Below are 25719 nucleotides of genomic sequence, written 5' to 3' on the forward strand. Positions count from 1 at the left end.
GGAGGAACCATGATTCCGCAGAGGGGCCTATTGTTGTAGGCAGCTTGTGTTAATGATTAGTTTGGTGATTAGCGTTTGCTTTCTCGCCATAACTGACACCTACAGCACAGGATTTTTTTTTCCAATTGTTTATTCCAGCAAGCCTCAAGAGGCAGACCTCTGTTAGTTAGCGTCCCTGCTTCAGGCCCCTCGGCAGCACCCAAACACCAACCACTGAGATGAATAATTAATTTTGTACCTTATTGGGCTCTCAGCTCTAACTCTACAACCCCATGGCTAATGAGTGAGAAGAGTCTTCTGCAGCAAGGACAATAACGGCAGCCATTATATAAACAACAGCAGCACTAACAACCACAGCCACGTATACGATAGAAACGTAATATGCGATATAGCACAGAACCAATTTAGCAGCAGGCTGTGCCTCTGTAGGGCAGATGCTGTTAATCCATGACCAGGCTGTAGAGAGAGGCTAGGGACTCACCAACGCTGACCAACCTGCTCATTTCCATGCCTGTGTGCAGCGTCAGCATTAAACCGAGGTGGAGGGGGGTAGCGAAAAAACCAAACGTTTTCCAAAAGCTGCTGTTTACACCATTAACATAACAGCTTCCTGTAAAAGTTAGTTATCTTGAATTATGTGATGTTGTGTCATGATGTTCCACAAACGTGCATATATTTGATACTGCTTAGTGGGATGGGGCAGACGGGTCATACCTACCTGCCAGTGTGCTCTGCTCTTCATCACTGCTTTCCCCTTCATCTTCCTCCTCATACCTAATCACCAAGCACAAAATGGATGTTGTAAAGTCTTTTCATTGGGCTGCCCCCCACAATCCAGAAGCCTCAGTGCTTCTGAGTTGTGTGTATTTTTTTTTTTTTTTATGTAACAGACATGTTAGTCATTTTGGTCATTTTAGAGCAGCTGGCCCGTGGTTTAGCCACATCATCAGTTCTATTTTTTCCCTTTTCTGTCTCGTCCTGTCTCTCTCTCCTGTGGCTGAGCCAAAGATAACTGAGTAGCTGTGTTTGACTGTAATCACTCCAAGTCTCTTTCTCTGGAGAGCAGCACAGTGGGCAGCGCAGAACCACCCCTCTCGGAGCTTTCACAGCATTGTGACATGTTCATGAAGAATCAGACAAAGCCCTGATTGTACATCGGTGTACATGTGTTTAACACGTGTAACGCGCAGGCTTTAAAACGTATATTGCTTTGTGTCATTTCCGATATCTATCGTCTGATAATAAACAATCAAACTGCGGTTAGAAAGAGAGTAAATGTGACCCACTCTGAGAGGGAACACTCGACTGAACAAGCGTTAGAACCAGGCATTTGAATAAACTTAACATCAAAACAAAAAAAGAGCCCTCATGAAGGCTGAACTGTGTAGGCCTGCTCTGTCAAGTGTCACTCTGAGTCACTTTTAAAGCTCAGGTAAAAATTGAAAGCCTAAAGTAATTTTGCATACTGATCAGACTCAGATTAATACAGGTTGGATATACCACTGACATCAGAAGGATAGCTAGTTTTAATGGTGGTTAAGTTGGTGCATCACATCTTATCGAGTCTCCGGAAATATTTAGTAATTATGATCGTAAGGTGTGTGCATAATCAAATAAATAAAGGATGCTGCCAGAAATTATGTCATAATAAATTAATACACATTAGGAGAAGTGAATAAAAGGAGCAGCTAATTGCACGAGATGAGTCTTTCTCATTAGCCTTTGAGTGGTAATTTCATTGTATGCATCATGAGCCATGCTCCCAGATGAAATCAAGTTTTTAAAGTATGCAAATAGGGCTAAAGTATTATGTTAGGAAAACCGTACAACCATATCTGAACAGACATCTAGTTGTAATTTTGTTTTGATCTCATGTCATTTGGCCTCTTTTTATTGCAAACAGCAGCAAGAAGAGAAAGTTGTAGCTTTTCTATGACATCTAGCATCAGGCTTTTTGGGAGATATAAAACATATATGACTCCTAAGTCAATATCTTTTCAATATTTCAGTTTCAATTGAGACATAACCTCAAATATTTACTTACCTTCCTCGATAATCACACATGGAGACATCAGAGGGTGCAGTATTGATATTCAGTTTTGTTCTCTTTCTTTATACCTATTGTTGCAGGCAAAAAATAAACTTGGTTAAATGCATCTTCAATAATTGCACAGCAAAGTTGGTAGATTATTTTGTACATAATTACAGTGGAAAACAACCTGCCTATTAAGCCTTTAATGGCAGTAATACAGAAAGCAATTACCATTACTTTGCTGCTCACACTGAAAATAAAGATTTCTCTAAATTAAAAGGATCCACTGACTACTGCTAATTGTGTGGGGTCTTGTACAGACATCTGGTTGTACATCATTTGTAAGGGCTAAATGCTGATCAGTTAGAAAGGCTTTTACAAGCTGTGTCCTAAGTGTGTGTTCTTGGGACTGCTCTGCTGCCAGGGAGTCTGATAGCTCTTGAATTATTTATCTATCAGGCTGCTGGACGGTAGTCACGGCGACCTAGGCCCCATAGTGTTTGTCTGGCGACATCTCCCTCCGACAGTAGCCATTGGCAGACAGGGGTAGGGGTGCTAATGAGCAGGGCGCAGTGTGCACGGGACCAGCGTTTTCGAACCCCTTCCTCACACACGGACCCTCGGTTCTGAATAAAGGCGCAGCAAAGATTTACAAAGATCTGAGTGCAGAACTTTTTAATTAGGGAAAAGATGAGGTTAGAAAAAGAAAAAGATTGAAAACGAAAGATAGAAACAACCACCCGTTTTCCTATTAAGGAGAAATGTCAAGCGCGGTGGTGAAGCAATAGTCTGTTTGCATCCCTTTGTTGTCCTCCCTGACATTGAAGGCTAATTTTTCATGGTTATTTGAACTGGAAAATGAAAGAGGGGTTTGCGATTATTTCCTATAAATGACAACACAATCGCATTACGCTTCAGTACAAACACAGAGAGGATATTGCCTTTTCATATTTCATGTGAAAGTAATGGATGGGCTATGCAAAGAGGAACAGAAAGAAAGACAAATGGTGAAAGAAAGCGCACTGTGTTTGATTTGTATTAGAAACAGAATGGATGGAGGTAGCAAGTCGTTTTTTTTTCTCTCCCAATAAGTGGTAGCACTCTCATGGATGTTTTAAAGTGCTGTGCAGTGTAATCATTGGATTTCTTTAGCAATTAGCTATGAGCAACCAGCCGAGGTGGTTGTTAGAAGAAAAGTTGGCCATTGCAGCCTCGACTAAAAAAAATTAATTCATTGTAAGGTCCCCTTACTTACTCTATATCTGTACAGCTGTGGGATTTAACCAGTAAAATAAATGTAATAAATAAGGTCAAACATCAGCCCCCCCATCCTCCACCTCTCAACTACTCTGAACATCAGAACTTATCAGGCCGTTAAACTTTCAAGAGCAAACACGTCAATGATACCCTACATTTTATATTTTAAATAAAATTGATTAGTGGAATTGGTATTCATAACCTTGTCAGATTCTGTTTTATCTCGGCATACGCTTTCATAAACAAACAGCCAGTCAGGCGCAGGGCTGCGGAGGGAGACAGGGAGGCAGGATGACCATCAAGAAGGATGGCCAACCCACTCTGGAGGGGCATGCTTAGAAATGTGTTTGTGTACTTTAAGTTTACAAAGATTGAAGGACCAGCAGGACTCATGTAAATAGGACCCATGTGGGAGCTGTGAGTCGGACTCCTAACACGCGCCGAGGTAGGCGCTACATACATCCAACCATGGCAACATTGATTTTCTGAGCTAATACCTCCACAGAACAGTCCACAGGCAGATGGATGCACTACAAAGATATGCAAATGGTGCATTCAATAAATCGACAGGCAGAGATCTTTTTCAGACAGTCCACTGTACTGGTCTGCAGTGCCTAAAAGGAGAGATAAACAGATAAGTACCTGTTAATGGACATACACATACACAAGTGTGCACACTCAGACAAACATACAGGCACCTGCCTGTTACCTGGGAAACTTAGATCGATAAATTTCATGTTAAGCAGAACTGCTTCAGAAAAGCACATCAAATGAATTCCAGGGCCACGTTTTTATATGAAAGAGCTATTTTTAATGTGGTATCATCTATTTTGTTTTAATTTTCATGGTTTTCATCAGGAAAGCTTTTTGCACTGTATCTTGTGTATAATAATAAAACAAACTGTGGGTATAGTCATATTCAGTGCGCTTATTAGTCAGATATGAAACAAAAGCTGCTGGGTGTATGTCATATATAATAGATGTGGGCTGTCTTGTTAAGCCCAGCAGGCTGTATGTGGCTGCGTCTCTGTGGAGAAAGGCTCTGAAGCTGGCTGTACCTGGTAATTAAAGAGAGTTTGTGGCAAAAGCCAAACATCAGGAGAGATGAGCTATGAACAAAAGAGCTGTGACAGTTTCAGGTTATGTGATTTTTGTGTCCCTTTTTTGCCAAATGAAAAATCAATACATTTTCCGGGTTATACATATTCAGAGTGTCCACCGTGCTTCCGCCCTGATGGAGAGAGGGGCGGGGGACTGTGGGCTCGGGTGGGGGAGTTGCCTGTCTGCCTGTCATAACTGTACCATCGCATTTTCCAACCCACTGGTGAATATTTCAGCGAGTTGATGCGATTGCCCTTCATGACAGTGGTGATGCTTTTTTTTTTCTTCCTTATACCCCTTGAGCCACCCCCACACTCCGTCAGCCCACCCCAGTTCTGTTTGGTCCCTTTGAATAGCTGCAAATAGGTGAAGGCATTGTAATATGAGCAGGAGGAAGAAAAGATGCATTAATAACAGGAGGTTGATTTAAGAGGAGGCAGCAATGGAGGACGATAAGCATAAATGCACTGCAGGGGGGGGTGACAGAGAGGCAGAGTGACTTTTTGTGCAGAGCAGTGTCCCTCAGGCGGAGTAGATGGAAGAGCACTGCCCAGTGATGTTGTTGCCCCCCCACATCCAGGCTTTTAGCTCACCATCCTAGCAGGGAAATGTGCAGCCTGCATCCTCCATTGTGGACGTAATATGTGTTAGTGAGCGGCCATCATCTTGGACATTCAAGGAAGTCACTGTGCGTGTGTGTGTGAGTGTGTGAGCTCGGGCAGAAGCGTGAGCAGTCCCTGAATGCTCACTCCCTGTGCAGCCACATTAACCTAGATCCTCCTCTCCTTCATCACTCAAGTAAAACACAAAGAGAGAAGAACTGGAGCGCACTCACTTTATCCACTATTTGTAATGTATCTAAACATGCCATTAACATAAGAACTATTTCTAATTAGTGTCTTTTCCCACGAGGTAACACTTTGGGGGAAATTAATACTTTGCATGCTGCTCAATAACAGTTCCTAATTTACTAATTATCAAAACCACAAAAAGGCAGTGAGCGTGTTTAAATGTATTTTTCTTATACATATTAAAAACAAAACTTCTCTGTGTGGCTCTTTGTGACCTTATTTGCACAGAGCATCCATTAAAACGGCCAGTGACTTTGAAAAGGCAGGGGGGGGGGGGATCAAATTTAGTGTCATGTGGACGACCTATGAGGCTGGTTTGATGAGCAGGCACCACCGGGAGAGTAGTGCAGCAAGCAGGGGAAGAGGGGGAGGAGGAGGAGGCTGCAGCGATATTGTTCTAAGGCAGTGTGAGCTATCACTGCTGTTTGTGATTAACTTGCTGTTTTAAGTTTTTTTTTTTTTTCTTCTTCTTCGTTATTAGCTGCCCTAACCCCGTACCCCTCCTCCATCTCCTGCACCTCCTCCTCTGCTGTCCCTCCACCTCCTCCTCCTCTCCCCTCCTGCCCTCAGCCCCATGGAGACACAAAGTATTCATTCACATTTAGATCCCGAGGTCACAGCAGGGCCAGCAGGGAGAGGCCAGCGCTCCCCCCCAACCCGTAGACAGGTCAGGAATCTAACATGTAACTCCGACCAGCAGCGCTGAGGTAGCTCACTCTTCTTTTCCTTACCAAAAAAAAAATTGTGAAAGCGTGTGGGAGAGAGGGAGTGAGGGGGCGAGTGAGAAAAAGAAAAGAAGACACTTTCATTTTGTGTGCATGTGGCAGAAGAGAGTAGAGATTTTTACATTTTACCACATTGACTATATAGTTTTATGTGTGTTTTACTTTCAATTAATTTTAAATATTGCAGCCCACATTTTTGAACGGATCTCTGTCAATTTTTACATATTATGTATGAAGGAGCACTTTTTTAACGTGTCCACATTTTAACTCAGCTTTGTGCTTCACACTGCATTGATTATTATGACTGCTGATAATATTGTGTTGTGGTTTATTGGTTGTTCATGAGCAAAAGCCCTTTCGTGTCTATGGCCAGGTTGCGGTCATGTTTTTCTCTGTTGTGGTTTTACGAGAGGTAGCGTGTGAGGACGCAAGATGGGAGTTTCTCTGTGCGTGTGTGTGTACAGAGAGGGGGGGTTATGATGGGTGGGGGTATTTTCCTGTGCGTTGTGCTCTTAAAAAGAGGGGGGGGGGGTCTTGCATATGGGGCACAGAGGTGCTGATATGAGGAGCGGACAATGCATGAAAGCCCTCAGCATGGGTCCTGTGTCTCATTGTCCCATGGTACCCTCCTGTCACTTTCATTTTGCACCCTCTAGTCTAGAGTCAGGCCAACTTTGATATCAGGAAAGGGGTGCAAGGGATGATGGGGGGAGCAAGAGGAGGGTTTTTAAAAGAAGAAGTAGGGGAGAAAGATAGAGTCTGTGAAGTGTGAAATAAGATTGCTTTTTATCCGACAGTGCAGCGCTATAGAAAAGGAAGCTGTCCGGCCCTGGATAAAGCGGGCGGGGGTGCGGGGAGGGGAGGGGAGGGGGGACACCTGATTTACAGTGCGGTCTTGTGACACCTGGTTAAAATGATAACAACGGCCTCAATAATCATAATGATAGTAATGAGAGCACAGACACACATTCTCCACACCAGAGTCCGGATCAACCCTCACTCCCAGGACTCGAGAGCCGGGGAGAGGCTGAAGCTCATCTCAGGCCCCTGCACCGGTTCTCAGGAAACCTCAAAGAGACAGACAACACAATGAAGTTGACTTAGATTTTGTGTTTTTGCTATCATTATTATTATGACCTCTAACTATTGTCTGAGGATTACTGGAGCCGTTCTTTCTCAGGTAGGACTAGTATTTCTGTACTTTAAGAAACGCAGCCATCATCATGGCCGTATATTTTGCTGAGGATGGAGGAGGAGCCTGACCTAGTGAAAGATATCTAGAGTGACTATTATTACTTGTTGCTGCTCTTCTCTACAGTCTGGGAAGGAATACTGGAAAGTGCAGTGGTTACCATCAATTATTTATTAGGCCGTTTGTGCTTGTCAGTCTGATTAGCATTAGTGTAATCACTGCTCTTCAGGGGAAAGGAAGGCTGCTCTCTCTCATCTGAAGGTAATCTCGCCGTTTTCAGTGTCTCATCTTCACCGGACGCCTCTTGCATAGCATCTGCTTTTGTCATCTTCACATATTTCTTCCCCCCTTTTCTTTTTTTCCTCTCCTTTCCCCCCGTGCGTTTCTGTCTGTTGCTGCTCGGCCCCCTTCCCCCCCTGCACCTCATTAATGCGTGTGAGCTAGTAGCACTCTCCCAGCTTGTAGAGAGTGACACCTATGGGCCCGATTGAGCCTCTGCAGTCCCCAGCAAAACACGAGAGGGGAAGACTACTATGCGACTAGATGTGTGTGTGTGCCAGTGAGTGCGTATTTCTGCGTGTGTGTCCTTCTGTAAGATGTTGGAACAGAGAGCCCATGGACTGTCCCCGCTGACTGACTGGCAGAGCAGAGCTGATATTTATACGCTCAGAACAGATGAGTGTAATCTCTGTGTCGGCAATGAGCTTATTCAGCTCGCATGATTAGATTAATGGAACTGTTTCATATCATTGTATTAGGATGGTTAATGAAGACAATTAATTAGAAGACAACCTTCAGGCTATTGTCCTTTACATCTCTGAAATTTGGGTTAGAAATGGCCTGCTGCCATAGCTTTGAGTGTTTCTCCTCATCTATTTTCAGAGTTAATCTATGGCTACAGTTTTAGTGTCTCTTCCATTTGCATCCTACTCTTAGGCCACTCATGACCTTTCATTAATTATGGTCAGGCCGGCTTTAATCATTCTGTAATACCGTTAGAGATGAGACGAGAAATAGGCAAAAGCCATTTGCCACTTTGAGATGTAACACTGCTCCTGGAATTAAATGTCTTCATTCCTGCATAAATTATGGATGGGCTGTGTGTTGTGTGTGCTAAAAGTGTCATATACGTTGATTAAACATCTAAATAAAAAATGTATTGGAAATTCAGGGAAGGAAAAAAAATCCCAGTGCCTGTGTGAGCGTGTACAGTACGTGTTCAGGAAGCGAGGGCTGGGTACAGGGAAGCTGAATGGCATTAGAATTTTGTCTGTCTATCACTGTGATGTTTAAGCACAACTTGTGTATTAATGTGTAGGTGGGGAATTAGTCTCACTGCTGGTGTCACGCAGCTAAGAAATGACACCATGCCCCATTTTTAAAGGTGAAAAAATTTACCTGGGGATTATTTTGTAATCTGAGCACCTGCGCAGCTGTACCGTTTCCTAATTCCTGCGCAGTTGTGGAGATTTATGCAGGCAGGAGTTGGATGGGATTTTGGTACTCGGCAGCAGATTTCTGGTTTTCTGGAAATGTTTAAGATCTGCGCCTCACCAGCACGGGACGGGCTGCACTGGATGGAATTCGTGGGTTGCCTTGGAAACATAATAGAAACATGGATAAAAATAAAAGGACAAAATGCATTTCCTTATGTGGGATACTGGGGACACTTGAATTCACTGGGAGACCGTCAAGCCTTTTAAAAATCTTTATTTAAAAAAGGATCTTGTACTGTTATAACTGTGATGTGTTACAGCACAGTGTGTGCACATATCACTCTGCTCAGCTGTTTCCTTATATTTGATCAGCAAGCAGGAAATGGACTATGCTGCTCATGACCTGCCAGTAACACAATGGTGTTCTATGATGACTACTTATGTTTAAGTGTGCAGTTGTGTCTAGAATAATGGATTTTTTTTTATAGTAATAAGCCTCTCTTATAATTTTGGAGCTACATTAACAAAGAAGACAGTGTTAAATAATATCATCAAATAATTTCAAGCTTTTGAGAAAAAGTAGATTTTCTCTTTCACACATTCTGCAGAAAATGACAATTTTCAGAAAACAATTGAATTTTGTTTAGATTTCATTTACGAACATGATTCATTCTCCGTAAGTCATTTCTCTTTACTCGTTCAGCAGAAAATGAGAATCTGTGAGTAAGAAATGACGTCGGGGAAGGGACTTTGAGAATAGCCATGAAAGAGTGGGATGATAGTGCATCTGTAATAACACACGCCAATAACAACTGTATATGCAATGTATGTGATATTTCACAACTGGTGGGATAAACAGCGAGTGTTGGGGATAATGTAACATCATAAAAGTGGTTTTGGCTGTGGGTAATCATGTGGTGAGCTCAGATTGGGTGTGTGATGACTGCAGGGCTGAATACTTGAACAGGATATTTCAGTAGCTGTTGTAGCATTGTCAATATATCAATAGCTCATAGACTAGAGACCTGAGCATGAAAGCATTTTCAAAAGAGCATTTAAGTACATTTGCTGAGAATTAGCTGACTTGTGTAATAGCTGATAGGGCCTATTGACTGCGGCCTAGTTTACGGTTGTCAAATCAATGCTATTGCATGCAAGTCCCACTACTTTTAAACAAACTTAACAGGCAGAGGGGATGTTCAGGGGGCACTGTAGGGAAATAAAGAAGATTGATGCCCTTTTTATTATCTGTTTTTGCTATCTTTTCCTCTGTGTGTTACTTACAAATGGCATTATCGGATATCCATTGTTTGGACTTCAATGCGCCTAAATGGCCTGATATATTGAGCTGAGGCTTTTAAGGTGGTTACAGGGGATTTCTGCCTTTGACTTGGCATAAAAAGTAAAATGAATTGTGGCTTTGAAGTTTTAAATATTTATGATTTTTTTCTTGGCAATAGTAGCGCTGATGAGGTGGAATGAGTTGTGTGTTGTTGGTAAGTAACCTAGCAGATTGCAGCAGGGGATGGTAATGTATGTGTGTGTGTGTGTGTGTGTGTGCACGTGTGTGTGAGAAAGAGAATAGGGGCTTGTCTGGTATAAGGTCTTTCTCTTGAAGGATACTGCCCGGACAATTATTTTACCATCTGCCCACTTCAGACCACATGTGCTTTTCTTTCTGCAGTTTTATGTCCACATTAAACGGAAAAAGCCATATATGTGTCATGGTCTAGAATACATGGAAAAACAGAATAAATTAGTTCCCACTATAATAATAATAATGATAATAATGATAATAATGATAATAATGATAATAATAATAATAATAACAATAATACTTATAATAATACTAATAATTATAATAACAATAATAATTATAATTATAATACAATTTCCCTTTTCATCCCCTGCACTTCTACTTAGATTTAGTAATTCCTGTCAAAATGAATTTCACAGCAATGATCAGACACAGGCGCAGGACAGAGAGCAGAAAGCAGATTCTGCCCTCTTTGTCTGCTAGCCTTGCAACTGTGTGTCAGCAAATGTAATTGTTGCAAGCTCCTATAGAAAAAAACGCTGCCGTCCCTTTAAGTGCTTCCACCAATTCTGATGGCGTGGTGATTTACATATCCCGTCCTCCCTCCCCCTTCAGGAGAGCTGAGCGAGGATGTGGAGGCTGCTAGTGAGACCACCACAGACCAGGAGGACCAAACCAAAGACAGAGAAAGTGGGGGGGAGAAGGAGCTCACCAAAGGGACAGGTAAGGCCAATATTTCCACCACACATATTTAGGGACTAATATTCACAGGACACATGTGACCCTGCTCCTGAATGGTTCTGAACCTTGCATCTAATTACATTTTTAACAAAAATATTGGCAGCCTTGTTTTAAAAGCATTTAACTCTCCGTCCCCCAAAACCCCCTAAACCCTGCTCTAATTGTCATAGGCTGCTCTTTCACGCTGCAGGTTTCCAGGCATTAAATCCCATCAGATACACTTAGGATAAATTGTCAATTTAGGTAATATGTTCAGGTGACATGTGACCCGTGTTTTGTCTCTGCTCAGGAAGTGATGTGAAGTGAAAGGCCTGCATGCGTAACTCCAGCTGGGGCCATGTGTCTGTGCACATGTGATATCACTGGCTTCTTCTCAGTTTTGCTGCACACACACAAGAACACAGACAACACTTTACCAGTGTTTGATGTTCTCAGATCCGGATGGTTTTATTTGTGGCCCTCTTTATTGACAGGTGTATGTGGTGACTCCTGAGCAGGGGGTTGGGCTTACAGGTTGAGGGGAGGAGCTTCAAGCCTAAACATCTCTGGACAAGGGCAGCCTGCAGCTCTGTGAAAAATGTTTTTGAACATTTGAGGATCTAGTTTTGGAATTGGCAAATGTTTCAAGTTTGAATGGTTCAGAAATCATACACTGTGAACTTTGATTTCATGGTAGCGTGCCTTTGTGGATTTTCTTTTTACATGTTGTGGGGGTCAATCATGAAAATGAGTGCCCTACATGGTAAAATGTTATAACTTTGAGTATTGGATGGAGTTTCTACACTAATAGCTGATGTGCAAGAACCATTTCAGCTTCTCATTGCAGTTTCATTTTCTTGTTGGTTATACAGTTGTGTTCATATTCACAGGAACAATTGTAGTGATGGTATTTAACTTAGATTTTTAACACAGATGCTTGTGTGGTTAAAAGCAGTTTTTCAGTACATTGTCAGATGTGTAAAAGAGGGGAAGTTGACACTGCTGCCCAACTTCTCCACAGAAATGTAACATGGTCTCAAACACAAGTTCAAGTCAACTCAAGGATAAAGCAAGAATCTTAAACGTGTTTTTTTACCCTATAAACGTTGCATGTGCATCATCTACATATGCAGTGCTTTTGCTTTTGTGACTGTATTCAGATTTCTGACACATCAGTGCAAATTAAATATAGTTTAATTCCTCTTTTTATGCTCAATTTACTCTTTATGCCTTTGTTGTGGGGAAAAAGCCAATGCTGGCAGGTAAGACTTCTCTTATTCAATCAAAAGGATTTCTGATAATAATGACACTGAACAGTTACAGGCCTGGATAGATGCTTCTCACTTGTCTAACTTCTTGTGTTACTGCAGGATGTTTTGATTTACACTAGTCAGGTTAAAAGCTGGAAAACAATTCAGACCTTTTGCATACCTAAGTTTTTTATAAAGTGCAGGAAAAAAAACTTCATCATAGTGTTTGAAGCCCAGCCTTTGTAAAATGTCTTTGATATTCGAACTTCTATTTTAAATGAGGCTGAGTTGTTTGTGCTCTTTGAAAGGGCGACACTCTTCTTTGATGGAAGAAATAATGATATGCATGCCTGACTGAATATGGCTAAAAGTATGTTTTAGCACATCAAAATAAAGCACTTTAAAAAGCATTAAAATGAGCTGGCCGATTAATAATTCACTCATACCTGTGGTGCACAGGAAGACGACTCCTCGCATTAGGATTCCTCCTTTTTGAAAGGCATGCAATTTGATACAAGCATATTCAGTTCCTTTCCTCCCCTCTGTCAGTCGCTAATCACCAAATAAGTGTGTTTCTGTGTTTTCACAAAGGAAATATGTGCTTGCATATGAAAAATTTACAGCTTCCCAGCAGCTTATTAGAAACGCTTAGTTAAAAATAGCATGTGCATTAGGGAACCAGGTCTGAGGTTCTGTTTGATGTCAGTGAAAAAGGTGGGTGGGGAGGTTGGGGTGGTGGGTTCCAGGCTGTGTTGTCAGCGAAAGGTAGACAGCTGTAGTTTAATGGAAGGGTCGCTTTTTTGTGCCTCAAACTTTTTGCGATTGATGAATACAATGCCCATTGAAAGCCAGCAAAGAAAACCTGTCTTGTAGGGAATAAGCGAGGGAGACCTCACAATGCATTTGGTAAACAGAGGAGCACTTGTTCGGGCCTGTGATTGTCTGAAGATGTTTGTACAGTAGACACGCAGATGGCAGAATATGGTGCACGAGCGTCTTGGCCAACCTGTTATTTATCTGAAAGGTGCTCAGTCTCCCACTGTCTGCGGATGAGCTGTTTCTAAGGTCCATCATTAGAACTACTGAAGTATTTCTTCTCATCGCTGTCATGTAGCTGTTGGAACAGAGCACAACATTGTTCCTTTACAAATGACAGTCACTGTCAGACAGACGGCATTAGCAAACACAGAATAAAGGCTTCCTCCTTTTTAAAGCCACTGTCAATCTTATTTTCTCTTTCTTGTTCCACAGCTCCTCAGTATTCATTAAAATCATTTAGAGGTACACCAGGCGCCTTTGTAAAATGCATATGTATTTGGCATGTCATCTCTTGAGAGATGCATTCATTATTCAGTTGTTTTTTTATTTATGTCAAAGATAAGACATATATATATATATAAACAATATATATATATATGCATACATCTGCACGCAATCAGACATATGTAAGTGTCATATGCTTCCAACCTTACAGCCAATATGTGTTTATGAAGTGTATTAGGATATGTATGCTGATAGAAGAAAGCATAAGTTACAGTAAAAGTAATTATAAGAGGACTACTAAAATCATAACGTATGTGGACAGTGATGTTCATGTTGGCGGTAACTACAAATTAATCATGCAGCGTGATTAGTAATTCAAAGGGTCATTTTTAATGCTAAGGTATAAAATATGCATAAACGGAAAGCCATGAAGCACTTTTCGTCTTCCCTCGCACCTTCCTCACCTAGCTGAGACAGCACCAGTGAAAAAGGGATGAGCTCCTTCATTAAGGCGGGTGGTGTATTTATGCAGTATTTGAATGTATGGGGATACAGCGAGGAGAAAGGCAGGAGGGTGGCGAAGCATAGGGGGAGATAGGAAGGTGAGGAGAGGGTTGTTAATACACCTGCAGACTTGGACACAATGTGATTTGACATATTTAACATAAATATATGTGAGAGCTTGTATTGGAAGTTGGGGGCCCTTTGTGAGGAGGTGGGGGAGAGAGAGAGAGAAATGGTGTCTCCATTCTGGTGCTGGGAGGATGGTCGCTCCTCTGAAATTGAGCTTGATAAATAATTCTTTTCATACCCCTCTCCTTACTTTCAATTTAAGGGAGATGGAGTAAGGGAGGTGAAAAATTATATTTCAGGCCGGATCATCCACCTTTTAACAACATTAAAGTCCATGAAGCTCAGACAGACTCGAAATTACACAAAAACCAAGAGGGTAACATAAAGAGGTTTACAGTATTTCATTAATACCCTGTAACCAATCGTTTTTCTTAAAACTCATATAATATTGTGACAGTTTTAAATATGCTTTTAATATGTTACTAAAACACATTAATTCGCCATATTTTTTTTTAAGTAATCCAGAATAACAGACAGATAAATCCTTCTACTTTGGGGATAATTATTCTATTTTGGGGGGAATCATTTTATTTATAATTTGAATGTCACATCTGTTATTTACACAGTATGTGCCATTACTGAGCACTCATGTCACAGTCTTAAGTGCATACAACACAACATGCATTTAGCTTGTATGCATGCAGTAAATCAATTTTTATTATCACTTGCCATGCAGGACTTTGTCTGTGCTGGCTCAGGTTTAAATGTTAGTGTTGTTAAGGTACAACTGTGTAGGAGTATTTTTGAAGCGCCAATTAAAAGTGATGTGCAGGTTCCAATTTAGCATTTGATTAGCTGCCGCACACAGTGTTTTTGTGATTTTAACAGTGGCCATGTGCAAATAGTGCATATTATCATTACTGCAGTCATTATGCCCAAAAACATTGCTTTTTTTTTACTTCTCACATATCGAGCCTGATAAATAAAATCTAAATTTAGATTTACGCATAATTAATCGCCTGTGTATTTTAGACTGAACATCCTCTGCGTAAGTGTTGTTTTAACTTTTGTGGTGAGATAATAAGCATTGGACTTTTCAGTTGCAAGAACTGTATATTATTTGTAATGAGATGTTACAATCAGACATGTCCTCACAGATGCAGTTTGAAATAGTCACTTGAATAGATTCAGGATCAGCGCCTGTCTCTGCAGGATGCTCCAAACCTGAGTTTCTCCAGCAGGAGATTTTCTGCAGCGGAAAAAAATGTATTCAAACTATTTTCAGTTAAACGTTGACACCGAATGTGTGAAACTGTTTAAGTGGAGACTGAGCTGCTGGGTGAGCTCTACTCCACCATGAGCTGTTTATTTGCCTAAATGTGCTTTAACATACACAAGCACACTTTCAGGTGTTGCTGTGTGCAGAAGCAGCTGTTGTGTTGTTCACCATAGCTGCTTCATTTAGTCTGTGTAATGAACATGATGATTAGCATCCCCTAGACGCAGCACCGTGGCATTGCAGTCTGCTCAGTTTTTATTGTGCTCTGCATTGTGCTGTTAGTCCTCCGCTGTTGCTCACTCAGGAACAGACACACCACATGTTATAAATCGTGCCCCATATAACAGTGCAGATATGTAGATTTAATATAAACTGTGGCTGAATTTGAAATTGCATGCTCATGGTTAGTTACAATCAAATTATTCAACTTTATGTTATTGTTACTCCAAGCTGGGAGACATTCAGTGCAGCGGTGATTTGTTATTGCTTTTAAAACCCTAAGTAGAATAAGAAATCAGGAGACAGCAGTGAAAATGTTTACATATTCATATCACGTCCTTCGAGTGCTTGTCATCCCTCAAATTATAATTCCTTTTGTCTTTGAAGATAATAGGCCATAAATTGTCCTTGTTTGTGAGCCAACTCCCTGAAAGCTCAGTGTTTATGGGTTTTACCACAGGGTGTCTAATGGCCAAGCACCAGCGCTGTGTGTCTGCACGTCCTGTAAAGGTGAACATCACGTTGTCCTATTGCTCACTGGCCTGGAAATTATTAATGCTTCTGCTAATTAATAACCCCTCTACATTTCTTCATCTTGGATTTGCCTTTCTTGCAATCACGCCGTTAGACCAGGACATTAATTCACTTATAGGTTTGTCCCTTTAATGCAGAGTTAGACATCCAACTAATAACACCAGAAATCTATTTCTATCTTTTGATTCTTTTGTCCTTCAATTTATTCAATGACACTTCCATCTTTTTTGGTAATGATGCTGTGCACCGACAGGCACATTTGTAACGGACATAAAACATATTTACTAGTAAATAATAAGTTGTAATTTCATATGCAGCCTCATTAGTTTTCTTGTATTTTCTGTTTTAAAGCAGAATAATTACCTGAGAACTACAAGATGAAATGGGACACTGCCCCTTATTGCTCTGCGCTCTGACACAGGCTGTAGATTAAAAAAAAAAAAAACCTGGGTAGAAAAAGAAAAGACAATATCCAGGCATTGTTAGCATAGCATTAAAAGAGAATGACTTGTAGCACTGAGGGAGTTGAATCATCTCCATATTAATGGCCAACATGCCGAGGGAATGGAGGTGAGGATTTTCTAGAAGTGGAGGGGTGTCTGGAGCTGTCAGCAGTGTGAAGGTGAAAGGTTCCAGGGAGCCGGGGAACAGAGGACACACTTAGCAGAAAGTGCACCACTGAGGATCCTTGTGTTTCACTGTGTGGAGGGATTGTGGGTGTGAGTTTGAGTTTAAAGTAAATGGCAGACTGCGGCTGTTCTGGGCAAAAATGACTTTAAAGCTATGCGGTCCCGTTGGTTTTGGACGAACTGGATGATAGCTTATGTTTTTACAACCGGAGGCCTGACGCTGCCACGGCAAGACAGGAACTGTGGTAATGAGGGGGCGGAGGCTCCGGAGATGATGAGGACCCCATGTCAGTAAGTAGGACGGGAATTCCCCTCCAAAACACCAGGATTTTTTCCACTTCCTTACATATTGTTTACTGTAACTGATAATTTTAGGGTATGGATAACCTCTTCAGAGGACAAAGCACATTAATGGCCTCTGTGCTTGCTCTCCTGGGAGATTTTAATGGCAGCTGACCTGTTATGGTTAATTCAGTCTGTGCTGTGTCAGTCACTCTGTCCAGCAGCCATCTTTTTTTCTCTTGAAAGCAACGACGAGGCTGCGATTGCTCCAAAGACCATCGCACCGTGCTGACAGTCCCTCTGCTGCTTGAATAATACAGTGTATCTATGGGAGGTGAGACAAGGTGCCAAAGTCCAATTCACTTACGGGACTCGACAGCTCAAAAGCCTCTGGTTTACTGAAAAGGGACATGAATTAATAATCACCTAATTGACTCTTATTATTTATTTTTTTTGCTCCACTCTTGCTCTGCCTTTTGTGCTTTCAAACAAAAGCCCACCCTGTGTGTCTGTCAGAAGAGGTTTGGTGGGGATGGGGGAGCTCTGTCTAATGACCGGGCAGAGGAGGTCAGGGTAACAGACTCCTGACAGATATTAAGGTCATTGATAGAGGGTAGTGGTCTCTGTGTGGGTCTCCACATTAATCAGAGGAGCATTGTTAATCCCACCAACTGCTGAGGCTAAAATAAATAATAAATACTCCAAATAACTTCCTAAAATGACCACTCACCACATTGGACCCTGTGAAAATGACTTAAAAATAACTTTGTGACTGTGACTGTGGTAGTACTTCAGTAAATCTGCAGTTAAAACTGCAGTTATTCTTCTCTCAATTGACCTGTTCTGTTCTTTCTCGATGGTAAACATATCCTCTCATACTCCTTGACCCTTCTCCACCAGGACTCTGTATTTTGTTCAGTGGTTCTGAACAAATCTTGGATACATGTCTCTCCTGTATGAGCATCTATGCTCTGACACCGGCGTCCAATCTGCCGTGTTACACACACACACAAAAGTTATCCTCTATTTCATTCCCAGCTTTCCCAATGTTTCGGTCAGTTTTTTCATCACTGTCGACAAAGTAGAACAGGATACAGTAGTTGGATGTTAGTCACAGTGCCGGTGTCAGGGTGTAGGATTCTCAAGAGATTGCGATTGATCAGATTTATGAAGTCCTAATTGGCCGTGACGAGCAACTGCGTCTGGGTAAGCCTCCCCGGCCCTCCATCTGTCCCCCCATCTCTCGCTCTCTCACTTTCTCCCTCTCTCTCACACACACACACACACACACATAAACATAAAACATCCTGAGTGAGAAAGCTGGGTTGGGCCCTTACAGCAGCTCTCCAGTGCCTTAGCATAAACAGCCACTTGTTTCACCTCTCTGGTGCTAATTGAGTAATTCTGGAAGTGGAATATACTTATAATCAATTATGTTTATCCTCTTAATCATGAGGCTGAGAGGATACTTGTGTCTACTTAGTCCACGCTCACTCTATGTACTCTATGCATGCACTTTATGGCTGTGGCACAAGCCCTGTGTTACCTGCTCTTATGTGAACATTAGATCAGTTGACAGAATTTCTCTTTTACACCAGAATTTCTTTTTTAGTTAAATAAGTTGTATTCTTAGGGGAAAAGTGCTTTATGTGTCATGCACAGATTCAGTAACTAGTAGCTAAGATTCATTTATTTCCAATAAAAAGCAGGTGCTTAAAATATTGATATATTTTCTGACAATAACAGTTTTAATCAGATGTTGTTGGATTTAGGCAACTGTTAGATTGCTTTGCTAATTAGTTAGAAAATATATTTTCCCTCCCATATCTTGTTGCTGTGAAAAATATGATATAAAGTCAAATAGCAGCCTCTTGTATTATTTTAACTAGAAACTTATTTTAACATATCCATTAGAAATGTGCCTGCTGGTGTAAGGCATTGTTTAAAAATATATAACCTGATGGAGATAATCTGTTTTATGTACAAACTCACAAAGCATCAATCTATGATGTCACAGGATGCATAGTTTAAAATAAATGGCGTTTAGGAGCGGGGTTGGTTCCGGAGAACAACTTGTCCAAAACACTTCACAGCCAACACTGCACTTCCTGGGGCCCTCAGAAAAACACATGCGAGGCTAGAAGTCGATCGGATGAGCTGTTGTGGAGAAAATCGAATGGACAGACGGGCAGAAATAAAGATGGAGTGTTTTCTGGATTCATTAGTGGAATAAGCTGCTGAAGGAGAGAAGAAAGGTCTATGTGTAGAGATTGTGTTTGGTAATGAGCTGTGAATCATCAAAAAATAGAGAGAAGATGCATTAATAAAATAAAGGTATTATTCACCTTTGGTGAGTTGGTATGGTGGATAGAGTGAAAAATCACACGACCGGTCAGGCTGCTGACGTGTGAAGGTGACCACAGATGACCGTCCTTGTTTTCCTCCAGCTCCAGCGAAGTAGAAGTGGACTGAAGTGGAGCTGAAGAGGAGGAATTGTTGAGGACAGTGCCATGACTGAGAGGTTAATGTCAGAGAATGGGAGGTTCCTTTTGTTTAACATTCCCTTTGTTTATTGGCGGATGTGTTTAATAGGATTGACTGTGACTGGACCCTAATAGGGCCTCCCCGGCTGATCCCGGTGTCTCTGGGAGATCTCGCAGGCTGCTCTGTCCAAAGCCAGGTCCCCCACTGGGTAATCAGCTCAACTGCCCTTGACCTGATTGGAGCTGACGTTTTAATGTCTGGAGCAGGAGCGTGGTCAGCCCCGCTTAACCTGACCCCCCACCAAAACCAGCCCTCCCGTACCAATGCCCTCTGTTCTCAATTTGGCCTTCCAGGACTGTGCAAATCAGGCCAAATTTAACTCTTTATGGGCTTGTTAAGGGGATTGGCAAGACACCTCCTTAAGTTTCACCCTGAATTCTTTCCACTGGTGACAAAGCGTATTGCTGCAGCAGCTCCTCCCTGCTGGCTCCATGTGGATTTAGCTCCTCCGTGGACCTGTGCTCAACTCCAGTGCTCAAACGTGACACCTCACTATTGTGTCACCTCTACTTTTTATTTTTCTTCATAAATTGGTTTGGTGGATTTCTTGTGTGAGGCCTCTCTCTGCAGATATGGAAAGAAATCATGCTATTTTGTTCATATTAATGTTGTTTGCTTTGAAAGGATTAGCTGTGTGATCAAGCTTGCAGTAACTATATAGATGGGAGATCTTTTCAAACACTGGCAGCCACTAGACAGTTACTTGCCCTTTTTTAATATTTCCACAGACAGAGCACCAAAGCATGGCTGTGTCCTGTAAATATGCAGAGTATGACTAATCATCAGTCTGATGCCATCTTTGAGCCCAGTGGCATGTTTTATGTCTCGAAAATCTCTGTGTTAAATGAAAGCTTGGTGTCGTATGCATCCTAGCTCAGAGGACATATCCAGATTTGCTCAGGGGTTGCAAAGAGGTTTTATAATCTCGCTGTCCTATTTTTCTTTGTCACAGTCCACTTGTGCAGAACTACAACACACTGAGGAAGGCTAAGCTGGCAACAGAAATGCAGGTCAAACAGAGAATTTCACTGGCGTTCACCTGCTTATGGAAAAAAGAAGAGGATTTTTCCAAGCTGGGTTCAATTGTAGAGCCTCCAAGATAAAAACATTTCTTTCTTGATCCCTTAAAATTGCCTGATCACTCTTATTAAATACAAATTCTGGTGAGGCAGAACTGTGACTGTTGCTTAGATATCAAAATATCTTTTTTCTGCAGCTCTTACTGTTGATTTTCTTTCTGTGACAAGTACAAAATGTGGTAAAATGCAGAAGAAGTACAAGAATTGAAAATCTTTTGTACAAGTGTTTGCTTATTTGTTAAATATGCTCCTCAATATGCTTTCATTACAATGTCAGGATAATTTCAATCACACAGTGAAATTTTGTTACTATACTGAATGAATATAAGACAATGACCACTGTTCACTATCTCACATATGATAAGTACATGTATGTGAAGCAAACTCTTATAAAGATATGTCGTACCTGAAGAAAAGCAACAATTCGTGTTCCTCTTTAACCTCCTCACTGTATGATGAGGTTGCAAGATGATTGTGTACCTTGTCTTATGTGGACTGAAAATATGTGGTGGTGTGAAACCTAAAGCTGCACCCTGTGGCCAACTAATATTTTTATTATCTGTTTATGTTGTTGTATGAGCAGCCCATCGGAGCATGTTGTCCGTGCAGCAGCATGGGAGTCATGAGTTAGCTAACAACACTTTCTCTGCCCTATTCCCATTAAATGCAGTTATATAAAAGACATTCCAAAGCCCTTTATCCAGTGTTATTGACTGACCTCCTCCAAGGCTGCCAAGTCCTCACCTTGTCTTGACATGTCTGCTTTTCCTCTCTTTATCCCTCCATGTTCATGTGTGGATGTTCAGCATTGTCCAGCCACTTGGAAAGGCACCAGCCGGATTCCCCGGCCCCCTCCAAAAGGCCCTCTTCTCGGTCGGAGACGTCAGAGAGCCCACTCTCCTTGAAGCGTCCCAGGACGACTGAGAAGAGCGCTGCGGAGCAGGTGAGATAAAAAACAGAATTTATTTCAAAGATGTTCATCAAACTCTTTGAATTTCTTGCTAAAGGTTATCTCATCCTCAATAACCAAGACCTCATTATGAGTATAAAACTTACACATCAATTAAAAGTAAAAATGTGCTTTAATAACATTCACTTATTTAGCTACTTAACCATCTTGCTGAACCTTTTTTTTCAAAAATGTTCTAAATTATTTTAGCCTTTCCGCTGCAGTTGCACGGCTAATTGTGTATAAGGTGGAAAATCAATATAGTCTTTGACAGATGAGAGCACTTTGAAGTGGGTGCTCAGTATCACACACTTCTCTGTGATCAGAAGGACCTGCCTGCTTCGGGGGGGCACTCTTTACCCCTGAGTTTCAGCTCCTCTTCCAGCAAGCTTCACTGTACCCACCACACCCAGTTCACCCCGTTAACCCTCTGCCCCCCTCCCTCTGTTTCCGTCTTCACCTCCACCCAGATGTACCAGTGCCCCTACTGCAAGTTCACCAACACGGACCTGAATCGCCTCAGAATGCACGTGATGACGCAGCACTCTGTCCAGCCCATGTTACGCTGCCCACTGTGCCAGGACATGCTCAACAACAAGATCCACCTGCAGTTCCACCTCACACACCTCCACAGTGTTGCGCCTGACTGCGTTGAAAAGCTCATCGCCACAGTAAGTGCTGTACTCTGTGTACGTGATTGGATATAGGGAGGTTGGAAAAGTATCTCATTTCAGCCATGCGTCTGAATCCTTTTCTTTACCAAACTACATATTTAATTTTATTGGATTGGTATGTTATAGTTTGTCATGGCAATTACAGTTTGTTTATTCTGGTCATCTTGTCCTGTAGCAAGTAATATACTGAAGTCATTTAGGTCATGTCGAAATGCTGAAGTAGAAAAAGTGCAGTAGATGAAATCATGTATTCTGTGAATTATGATCCAAACTTCAGTCTCATCTGTCAATATCTCCACAGTCATTTATATTTTGTATCAAAGGAGACAAAACCAAAGCCAGTGGAAGCTGCTCTGTTGCCTCTATAGTCCCAGCATATTACTACATATGCACATTATAACCAGTCATATTACAGACAGTGGGTCAGGTCAAAGACCAGTGTATAGATTCAACAATGCCAAGAAGATGAGTCACTCAGTCTTAATCAATCCGTAACCCTGGAGTAGCCGTTTTAGCCGTGCGAACAATTATCATTCTTGTCTTCACTCCTCTAAATTGCCAACATTCAGTCCTTTATCAAACACAAAGAATTCTGTTAATTTTGAAATGGCTGCAGGCAATCCCATTGGTTCACTGGAAATGATTGGGCCCTTTTTGAAGACGCATATGTTTCTCCTCCTTTTCATTGTCTTAATGTGTCCATCATTAGAAAGCCTTGTTTCTAGCCCTCTTCTAATCGCAGTAATTTAGGCTGTTTTTTGTATGTTTTAAATCATTTTAAGATGAGCAGGTGTGTCACAAAGATAATTGTGACACAGATAAACCAAGATTAGATGAACAGTTTCACCACTTGTATATGTACAATGGAAATAATGTTTTTCACTGCAAATCAGGTAAAATCATCTTTTATCTAAACAATACCTGAATGTTTAGACAGTGTATACAACAGCATGCATACAATTCTGTGTCGGTGCTCAGGTCGACTCCTACAGGAAATAATATGTTAATTTATAGTGTTTGCAGCTTCAATCGTGTGATCGTTGACTGTCAAGTCCTGAAGTTAGATTTACATCAGCTGCACGGGTACGTCCGTGTGAGAGAATACTTTCCGTGCCTTCTTTAATACTCATCAAGGGGAAATAAAATTTTATTTGCCCTCTTTTCTTGTAAATCGCTGAGCAAATCTTTGTTCTATTCTATCCCGCGAAGCTAAATAGCTTTCTGGACAATCACCGAATAAAAAATTGCTCTGTCTGCTGCCTAGCCATCTTCATCCCCATCTAGAAAGTAAATGGCAAGCACATTAGTATGGTAGATGGCAATATTTATTTCTTTTATAGGAGGTAGTAATGTACTGAGCCACTATAAGAGTACTGTGATAGAACAGAGGTAATATAACACACATTAAAGCCAGCACCTTTTTTTTATAACTGGTGAATGCAGATGGAAAGGTACTTTATCCCTTTCACGTGTCTGAGGAGAGCAGCCTAATTAATCCTGAAATAGGTGACTTTTATTTCTTGTCAAGCATGCATAATGATGCCTTCAGTCTTCCACCCTCCATCCACCTATTGTCTCTGCACTCCCCTCCCCCCCGCCCCATGTCTCTCATGTCTTGCTGTATCATATATAGTACATATATGCATACATGCACATTCCCTCACTCCTACCTCTCTCACCCTGTCTCATTTTTCTGTCTGTATAAGATAGGGGTAATGAAAATAATTGCACTTCATTAATTCGGAGTCTGGCTGGTTGATTTTGAACTGTGTTTGCCAATTAGGCTGTCCAAATTAAAAGTGACCTTGGGAATCTCTGTTCTCTCCTCTAATCGTCATATGGAGCAGTTGTCTAGAAACAGCTCACTTTGTGATGTAAATCATTGTTTTTTTGTGACTTTCCATGCTGATTGCATCATTTTTGAAGCACTAGAGGTAACAAATAAGGAGATAGTTGGATGCTTACTCGACAACATATTATCTGTAGTTTGTGATGGACAGTGTTCAGTGTTTTTCTTAACCTTAAAAACCCTGTTGCTTGAGGATGATGCTCCTACATTTGGATCTGGCCTGTTGGCTCTATGACGCACCACAGTACATTCAGCTGTGTTCTCACTGTGTCTATTAGAGGAATAATTAGGGAGTATATGGTGCATATGGCAGATTAACCAAAGCATTAGACATACAGATCTGATAATGCACAATTATTTATAAAATATGTCTAATCAGGGACTTTGCAGTTACAATGAGTTGCTTAGCCCACAGGACCACTAGGATATATTCTTTAATATATTTTCTCCTTTGTCTCCCTCTTTTAAACATCTATATTTGAAATCACTTAAATGAGTACTACGCATTTAAGCTACGAGTGAAAGGGGAAGTGTCCTAAAAGTGTCAACATTGAGTTAAATTAAGGTTCAACAGAAAAACAAAGCATATAAGGCTTGGGGGTTGTAAATTAAAAGCTGATTACTTTGTGAAGTTAATTGAAGGATACAAGGAGGAAAAAGTCAGGATCTCATTTTTCAAACACACTCAGTTTCCGCTGCTGACGAGTGTAAAATAGGGATCTACAGGTTTTAGGGATAAAGGGAGGCTATGAGAGGACGGAATAGGAAGAGGCTGAGGTTGAAACCGTTCACACTTGACTGACTTTAACATTCTTTGGGATAGCGAAGAATCAGGGTACTTCCTCTGTACTTCTTCAATCAATACGTATTAATCCTTGAAATGTTTGAATTAGAAAAGTGAAAGGATTAAATATTTTTTAAACATATGCATATTTTAGCAATGAAATTGTTGTGTAGTTTTCTTAATTGGAAATATATCACTGAAAAATCTTAATCAAGCTTTAAAAAGATAGCTACAGTACAGTAGTAATTTTTCACAAGTTTTTCCATTACTTATGTTGTATTAGTTGTTCCTCATAAAGCTTTTCGGCTGGCTGAGATACTGTATGAGACAAGGCCCATCGTCCTAATTGGCTGCAGCAGAATTTAAATAGGCACATAAGAGAGTATATAGGATAGTGACACTTTACATTCCATAAAAGGTAAACAGAGTCTATAATAAGGTTATGATTGTGTGTCAGTACATGTTTATATGTGCTTGTTGAGTGATTCATAGCAACATGTGAATGTGATGTGAGATTCTCAGCGTTGACTTCGTTAGGTGTCTCTAACACTATGTAAAAATGTAATTGCACCACTGCAGTATTATTGATCCGTCTAACTGACTTCTTAGTGAATATTTTGTGTAGCCCCCTGTTTGGGTCTGAAGTTTTCCTTGAAGGTTTTAAACTAAAATATAACATTTATCTCTTAGCGAGATAATTAACACCAGGATTCCTTTGTGCTTTGTTTTTCCAGGTGACAGCAACTGAAGTACTGCCAGCAAGCATGTTCATACCTGTACCGAGTCCAGACAGAGAGTCCCAGAGCACCCCTCATGCCACAGCTAATTCTAACTCTGAAGATGCAAAGAAGCAAGCTGGTTAGTATATGATGCGCTTTAGAATTTAGGGTGAATTTTTCTTTCTTAAAAAGGTCAATCGATTACAGTAGTTTGGGGGCTTTGGTGTGTAATGTGGATATT

General features: G+C 41.1%; 1 protein-coding gene across 12 annotated transcripts in view; it reads left to right on the forward strand.

Annotated features, from left to right (window-relative positions):
* Positions 1–25719, forward strand: part of zfhx3b (zinc finger homeobox 3b) — a 324823-nt gene that overhangs the window by 286395 nt on the left and 12709 nt on the right. For 11 of the 12 annotated variants that reach the window (XM_069524024.1, XM_069524002.1, XM_069524010.1 and 8 more), the window contains 4 exons: positions 10747–10854; positions 21310–21446; positions 21923–22123; positions 25494–25617. In XM_069524024.1, coding sequence (XP_069380125.1) covers positions 10747–10854; positions 21310–21446; positions 21923–22123; positions 25494–25617 — 570 coding nt within the window. The remainder of the gene's footprint in view (positions 1–10746; positions 10855–21309; positions 21447–21922; positions 22124–25493; positions 25618–25719) is intronic. The other variant, XM_069524049.1, reaches the window with a different exon arrangement.

This window comes from Paralichthys olivaceus, chromosome 1 (assembly GCF_024713975.1).
Source record: "Paralichthys olivaceus isolate ysfri-2021 chromosome 1, ASM2471397v2, whole genome shotgun sequence".
In the NCBI taxonomy this organism is placed as follows: Eukaryota; Metazoa; Chordata; class Actinopteri; order Pleuronectiformes; family Paralichthyidae; genus Paralichthys; species Paralichthys olivaceus.